Below are 8,122 nucleotides of genomic sequence, written 5' to 3' on the forward strand. Positions count from 1 at the left end.
TGTACAAGGCCCCGGAATAAGAAATTTCAATTGTAGATGCTCTGACTTCTGCTTCCTCGATAAAGTAATGATCTAAATGCTTTTATATTTTTTTACATTTCATCAGGCTGAAACTACTCAGCCAACTAAAAAGAGGCTGAAACTACTGAATGCGAACGTACGTTGGGGGCCTAGCAGCAGCACGCCAGACTTCTGATTCGAAGGAATCCGAGACCGCAGCTAGTGATCTCCCCACAAGCACCAAAACAGCACCATCGGAACCCGGTTCCCACACACGATTGTTTTCTCAGTCACACCCCACGCACGCACGCAAGGTCCTTCGATCCAAGGACACCACCACCACAGAAGCACGCCTCGCCGTGGCGAGCGCGCGCGCATGGCGGCGCATTCCCAGGGACAGAAAAGAACAAGCCCCCCGCCTTCCAATTCCGTCCGCATCGGCCGCGCCGAGGCGGCGGAGGAGGCACGTACCCCTCCCCTGTCTGCATGGCCGGTGCGTGCGTGCGTGCGTGCGCGCACCGGAGATCGCCCGAGGTTTTCTGTACATCCTCCATGGCCGGGACCAGGGCATCGGTGCCTGCGCGCGCGCGGGCGACAGGCCGCGGATTAAGAAACTGGAAAGCGCACACACAGCAGTTTGATATTGGGCGCGTCAGACGGTGCCGGGTTTGAATATGCGGCAGCTCCCTTTGACTAGCATCGCTAGCTGTGTGCGGTGGAGCTGAGCTGATCAGTGTGGCGTGGATGGATCTAATCTGCCTCCTTGGTTGGTATATAAAACCCCTGCACTGTCATCTAAACCTCTCCTTTCCCCTGTGCTCGTCCGGTTCAGAGGTGCCAGCAGGTAGCTCCTTGTTGCCAGGTTGCGAGGGAGACCATGAGGTGCGCAAGGAGTGTTCTTCTCCTGCTGCTTCTGCTCTCCCTGTCTGCCTCCACCGCCGAAGCACACAACAAGGTTGGTATACAATTTCGCAGTAACTTCTTGTCCACGGCACGCTCACACTGCGTGCAGGTGGCGCTGTCTCTGGCAGTGAATGCCAGCAATGGCGGAGTGGCGCTGATATCTTGCTTCTCGATCGTGAAAATGCAGGAGAGCTTGGCCGACAACGACGCGGCACCCTTGACCGGCCGGAGATGGCACCTGAGAGCACGGAGGGCAATGGCGGCCCGAGGGCACGGAGAGGCGGGGAAGGATGAGGCCGTGGGCGCCAGCAACACAGGTGCAAACCCTGCCCGTGCACGCGGAGGGAAGAAAACCGTAGAGGTTACCGTTGTCGGGTTAGGCGGTGAGGGTGCCGGGCGAAGGGGGAGTGGCGGCGGCGGCAGGCGCGAGTTTGACGGCCAAGTGCCGCTCCATTCCGATTACCGCACTCCCAGAGTTCATCCGCCAAAGAATAACTGAGGCGCGGCAAAAAGGCAAAGGCTTCTTCTTGGTTCTTGCCACTGATTGATTACTGCTAGTGGTAGTTCATTTTTTTCTCCTGAAGTAGAAGTACAGTGGTAGTGCAGTGCTCCTCGACAATTAAATAAGCTAGTGTTCTTTGCTTGTACTGTAGAGATTCTTGTCAAATCTTCCACCCCATCACCCAAACTTAAACCTGTAATTAGTGTACTGCAAATGTGTCGCGTAGAGAAGGGTAATCAATTAGCTGTACTTCTTTTCACAGCAAACCACTGGACCCTGAATGATGGGCTGATACGTGCCATTTCTGTTGTTATTGCAGGAGCAAATCAAGAATCAGATCATGAATCTGCTGAATTTGTACATGATGAGGCAAGTGCAGCAGCCGCACGCTTTACATGATTTAGCATTGTAGGCATTATTTAGACGGCACATGAGCACATGGCTGGCAACATCACATTTGCATACAGCTGCAGTTCCTACCATGTACTGACGGTTGCAGCTTCATTTCCAGGGTAAACGGAGCAAGAGATCAGCAGCAGCTCGGCCCGTGCTTCAGGGAGCAAGCGGCCATCGTCATCGTCACCATGGTGGGGACGTGGCCTCCATGGCGTCCGACATGCTGAGGATGGACTACTCCGTCTCCGTGGACGTCCACAGCCGGCGGCCCATCAATAACGACGCTCCGTTGGACGAGCTCGTGGAGAAGAAGCCCTAGCTAGCTGCCGGTCGACACACGCGAGAAGATGCGACTCCTATTGCAATAAGATACAGATAGTGACATGGTGTTAGGCTAGCTAGTAGGGGCCATTAGCTAGCACATGGTTAGCTTATTAGTTAGGGAGGGAGGGACTCTCCGGGCCGCACGTAGAGCCCATGCCCGACCCTCGATCGATGGAGCAGATCGAGGTGAGTTGGATGGGCAGTTTTGGTTGCGCCGTGCTCGGAGAGGTAGTAGCGTCTGTAATCTGTCAGCAGCAACATCTCTGAAGCTGCAGAGAATGTAACGCATGATATACTTCAGGTTTCAGCATGTGGCAAGCAGTATGTGTCTCGGCGTACGAAATGCCTTGCAGGTTCAGAGTTCAGAGCAAAGTGATCAGCCCATCGCAGCTGTTATATTACACGTCTCCGAGCTCCCATCATCATAGTTGCTTCCGTCTTGGGGCTCGGATCCTTCCAGACCAAACGAAAGGAGGAAGCTAGCTAGCTATGCCTGCCTGCCTTGCCTTGCCGTAGCAGCCAGCCTGCGCGCCCGCATCTGCGCTCTCGGCCGGCCAATGGCAGCCGTGGCGAACCGGACCACGCCAACTCCCCATGCCGCCGCCGCGCCGTGACAGCGATAGGGCTGGCCGCCAATAATAGAGGAACGGGACGATCGGAGTAGACGATCACACGGCAGCGAAGCATTGGGAGGCAGCCACATCAGGGTGGTCAGAGCGAGACACCTGTGGACACCTGTTGCTGTTATCCTGCACCTGGACCGAGCGATGGACTGCACGACTGCACCCACGACCATGCTCGCTTGAAGTTTTCTGATCTAGTACGTGATGGGCTTGGACTTCTTCCGTCTAGTTTTTATCTGTAGTTCACAGTCCAGATGCAGGAAAGCGACCTCCACTGATGATGATGTTCTCACTCTGGCGTGTGACACGGACCGGCCACCTAACCTGACGGGAAAAGAAGGGCCTGGAGAAGTCACTTCAGGTGTAGAAAACACCAGAGTGACGACACTCCCCAGGGTCCAGTCCAAACTTCCCTAGTGCATACGTCGCGGGCAGAGGACAGGGTCAATAGATTTGTGCTTCCGTTACCAGACATGTCGATATCTGGTCATCTGGACACTGGAGGGAAGCCGTCAGTCCGCACTGACGGTGGAACCAGCCAACCCGCAAGTTTCTACGGCACCTGGGGCGCCCTTTTGACACTACCCGAACCAAAGTTCCAGATCAATCGCTCGTATCACATCAACGTACTATCCCACGTTCTCTCAACAACTTACGCATCAAAAGCACCAAAGCAGAGATGTAAACAGATGATACATATATGTAATCCAGGTGCATATTCATACTATATTATTATTATTATGGTAAGCGTCTCGGAAATGGTACAGTGGCGAAGCCGAAACAGCGGCGGCGCCGACAACACTCAACACGACCACCACCGGGTACCACCAGCCCTGATGGAGCCCGGCGTTGCGAGGTAGGAGTAGTACTTGGTATATATACAGACGAAAGAAAGAACAAACCATTTGATATGTCAAAAGCTAAAACTATGCACAAACACGAAGACACACTTTGCGGGAAGATCGCATGTCAAGGGGACGGTCTTTATTTTTATCGAACCACCTCTATCTTCTCCTCTCCTCGATCCGTAGTCCAAACACACACCTACAGGCGCATAGGGCTGCTTCCGGCTGCCGCGAAGAAAACACCTGCACACCTGGGTCGCATCTACATTACCTTTGGGTACGTACTGCTACCTTCAAAACTGGCAAGAAGTTCCCAGCCTCTGCAGCGGGCGCGGGCCGGCGCCAGCCGCGTGCTTCCGTGCTTCGAAGGCGCTCGGGAGGAGCTCCTGGAACTTGTCGAGGAACGCATTCCACTCCTCGGAGCCCATGTCCGACAGCTTCACAAAACTGGCGCTGGGAGGGAGCATCTCATTCGCGCTCCTGCTTCCAGACTGATACATACTACCTTCGCCACTATAGTTAGTTTTAGCAGCCACCTTGCTCTTCGTCTTCGGAATGCCTCCGTGGTAGGGTTTAGCTTTCCCATGGAAACCAAACCCCTTCAGCGACGCGGACAGTTTTGAGACAGGAGGGACCAGCTTCGGAAACATACCGTTCAAGGGGTCAGAGTCATCCTTGATCATCTCCTTGTCATCATCCTCCTCCTCATCACACTCGGCTAGCTTTGACAGTGGGTTCCTGTGACTTGCCTTCATGGGACCAAACCTGCTGAATGAGGGTGATTCAAATGCATCTGAATCATCCTCGCCGTCAAGAGAGAACTGGGTGAAGTCATCATCGTCGTCTTCAACTCCGGCTTCTGGAAGAAATAGCTCTCTGTCCTCGACCCACTTCCTTGCCTCCATGCAAAGAAGCTCAAGCTCACTTGGCTCTTCTTCTTTCCCAGTAAACTGCCTGCTCATCATCTCTCCTATTTCGGACAAGCAGAGGCCAAATGCTGCACCTTCCTTGAGAAATATTGTTGACAGCACCAGCACCCGCAGACATGCCTTGCGGATCATGGGAAGCTCCATCCGTAGCATATCAGCATCTTTTAAAGGATCCAAATTTGCAATGTATTCAAGTTCCTCCTCAGAGAAAGGGATGGATGCTTGTGGCCAGTGAATCCATTCAAAGTAAGGGTCCTCTAGACATTCGGGCAGACAAAGACCATGATCAATAGGAATGAGTTCAGTCTGCACTCCAAAGTTGTCAGACCCAGGACCAACTTTCCTGACCAGAAGATTGCCCGAATGCCTGTCCGTGTTGAAGATTCTGATGTCAAGAATGCCAATCCTGTGCACAGCAGATACAGGGAAGCTTGATGTCCCATGGTCGCTGGCATCAAAATCATGAGGTATGAACTGCTGCAATGATGCAATCTTGCTCACAGCCTGTGATTTGTTGTGGAACATCTTATGATTGCAGCCAACAGTGGCATTCACATTGAACACAGTGTGTGTGATCTTGACCAGCATGGTTGGAGGAACATTTGCAAAGTGGCCGTGGTCAAGGAGGTAAGCAGCAACCTCTCTGAACCCTGTCTCACCAACTCGTACAGACCTTTTGAGGCCTGGCTGTCCAAGTGTCTTCCCTACAAAGCCTTTAGGATTATTTGGAGCAAATGGTTCCTCATCCGTTGGCTTTACAATTGCAACATGTTCACCCCAAATGTTATTGAAGTAGTAGGCACCACCCATCCCACTGTTAACAGCTACTGGGTCAACATCATTCCTTATGGCTTTGACAATATCCTTAGCAAGCTGTTTCATCTGAGGGGAAGGGCTTGAACATCCAAGGATAGCAATGGGTCCACTACGGTCTCGCTGTTGCACGCCGTTTCCAGTAGGAGAGAGACAAGGTGTTGAGCTGCTCCGATGCATCTGATTCCTTGTGAGGAGCAACGGCGAGTCATTGCGGACATTGCTGAGATCATTGTTCAGAACAAGATCACCAAAGGTCAGTGAGCTCTCCTCTGTGGAAACATTCAAAGCTATCTGCAGCTTTTTTTTCACAGAGTGCGCATTTTCCCCCCTCTCCAGTTCAATGCCCAGGACAGAACCATTATCAGTTTGAACAAAAACTCTCTTCCAGCTCAATGGTCTCCCCTCAGTTTTGCTGCTTGCAGGATAGTCACTGCTGAAACTCCGATCCAGGACTGCAACAGCCATCTGTGTCTGAACAGGACAATCCAAGTCCCTGGACATAGAATGGCTGAGCTGCCTGCCTGCCTTTATCTGCTTCCACCTCTCCTGTAGCCCACCAGAGAAGCAAGAATACTCGTAGCAAGAGGAAGAAAGAAGACTTCAAACTGATCACTGCAGAGCAATCAATAGTAGGCCATAGATGAAGATGTATGCACACCCTCTTGCATCAACAGAAAGCACTTTATCTCACAATTCAGTGGTAGATACCTGCAAAAGAAAGAAAAAATGAACCATGAATAACGCACAAGATAAGCTTTCTAGATATAAATTTTTAGACATGTAAAACCAGGAAAAAAATTGGAAGTATGGCAAACATATATCCTGGTGAGAAGGACGCAGAAGCAAAACAGAAGGACATGTTATACGGTAATGGCATGAATTTCTACAAATTTCGAGTTAAACAGTCTAGCACACCACGAAATAGACTCAAGTTGCTGCCACAAAACAAAGCCTCTTTGGATCTTCTTGTTTGCTCATTTCAGTATTTCTGTTTTCTTCGTAAGTCTTGTACCATAGCAAGCAATAGCCGATAGCATGGCTTCATAAAATTCTTAGTAGTACTAACACAATACACCCAGGGCAGTTGTTAAGCATATTGAAGTTAAAATACACTTGACAATTCTTCCACCCTTACATCTAGATTCCACATCTTCACTTAATCAATAACCATAAACCCCAGACAGGAATAAATATATTTCGGTCCCATGGTGACAGTAGGCTTTAGATCTCAACTTCATTCATACAGTATCATCATTTGATACAAATATCTAGAATTTCAGACATAAGCATGCATACAACTCACAAATAGAAGGCTAGCTCCCACTCTTGGCAGGAATAGAACAATCAAAACTGCAAACAGCTTCTCATAACAACAAACAATCCTTATGATCATGATTCATGACTGTATATGATAAACTTTTTTTAGTTCATATAAGAGAAGATATCACCTTATCCTGAGCTAATAAAAAATCATCATGACCATCACTCAGGTAGAGGAATAAACCGTAGTAGATCTGCAGGCAGTGGTCGAGAGCAAGTAGTTGTTCCTAAACTGATCTCAGTCGGTAGTTCACTAGCCATGGGTAGATCTAAAATTTCAGAGTATCATTACTGAACTCACAAATATCCATCACCAGAACATACACGGCAAAACAATTGGTCGTACCCAGATTAAAATAAGTTAGTCAGAATTATACCGGAGAAAATCTCTCTTCGCTGCATGTATCAATTTCTTCAGATCGCCTAGATGGTTTGACAATACTAGGGAAACGACAAAGCAGGAGCTCGGATAGAACCCCGCAGTAGCGCGGATCATCACACACTCACTCCTACCAACTCGACACGATAAAATTCGTGAGTAAACAGCTTAAAAGTACGAACCCGCGCATGGATCCTGCGTGTTCCCAACCGACTAGACGAACCCCCAAATCCCACGCATTTCGACTGAACAAAACCCAAAAAAAGTAACAGAGGACCCAGCAACACGCACGCATCGCAAGCATTCTCAAATCCTCCACAGCTCAGAACCTAAGAAACTGAAACCCTCGGACGACGGGTCGAGAAATCGCGCGCTAAACCGCACAAGAGAGCAAAACAAGGCGAAATCTCTAGCCGACGCGCATTTCCGCAGGAGCGGCACGCATAGCTCCGGTTCGTCCGAGAGACGTCTCGAGCCCGCACTATCCTCGTCGGACTACAGCGTCCATCCCACCACTGTCCCAGCGCGAGGCGAGGTTGCAGGACTCACCGGCGGGACGGCGGATCTGGGCGCTCGAAGGCGGGGAACGGGACGGAGCGACACCGCCGCCACCTCCTCCTCGGGCGGCCGGGCGAGTCGCCGGCGCAGATCCGACGGCGGGCGGCCGCGCCGTACGGCCTCCTCCTCCTCCCCGCGGTGGCGCGATTCCTTTGTCCTTTTCCGGGTATAATTATTTTTCCTCCTCCTCCTCCTCCGCCTTGCTCAGTGGGTGAGGGTGTGGCTTAACTCGAGGTAGACCAGAGGGACGGGTTAATCTAATACTCCCGTGGTTAAGCCGACCCCTTCGCGCCTCTCTTATAGCCGGCCAGATTTGCGATTTGGCCCCTCCGAAATGGAGCTATTGGCTTTTGTGGGGTCTTGCCTCCTGGGGTCACGACAAGAAATTTTGCCACTTGCACATTGTTGTACTACTCGCTCTGTTCCGAACTACTTGTCTTAGATTTATCTAGATACGGATGTATCTGGCACTAAAATGAGTCTAGATACATATGTATCTAGACAAATCCAAGACAAGTAATTCGGAA

The 8,122-nt window shown here is 50.8% G+C and overlaps 1 protein-coding gene across 1 annotated transcript; it reads right to left on the reverse strand.

Annotated features, from left to right (window-relative positions):
• Nucleotides 1-3,449: 3,449 nt before the first annotated feature.
• LOC119310411 (phosphatidylinositol 4-kinase gamma 5-like) lies at nt 3,450-7,860 on the reverse strand. The gene is made up of 2 exons (XM_037586174.1): nt 7,587-7,860; nt 3,450-6,046 (listed from the first exon to the last, which is right to left on the reverse strand). Exon 2 carries the CDS (start codon nt 5,837-5,839, stop codon nt 3,887-3,889), a length of 1,953 nt encoding a protein of 650 aa, XP_037442071.1. The 5' UTR covers nt 5,840-6,046; nt 7,587-7,860; the 3' UTR covers nt 3,450-3,886.
• Nucleotides 7,861-8,122: the final 262 nt, after the last annotated feature.

The sequence above is a fragment of the Triticum dicoccoides genome, chromosome 5B, assembly GCF_002162155.2.
Source record: "Triticum dicoccoides isolate Atlit2015 ecotype Zavitan chromosome 5B, WEW_v2.0, whole genome shotgun sequence".
In the NCBI taxonomy this organism is placed as follows: domain Eukaryota; kingdom Viridiplantae; phylum Streptophyta; class Magnoliopsida; order Poales; family Poaceae; genus Triticum; species Triticum dicoccoides.

Coding starts and splice junctions, on each gene's coding strand:
- LOC119310411 (XM_037586174.1), bottom strand. CDS start 5,839: ATGTCCAGGGACTTGGATTGTCCTGTTCAGACACAGATGGCTGTTGCA.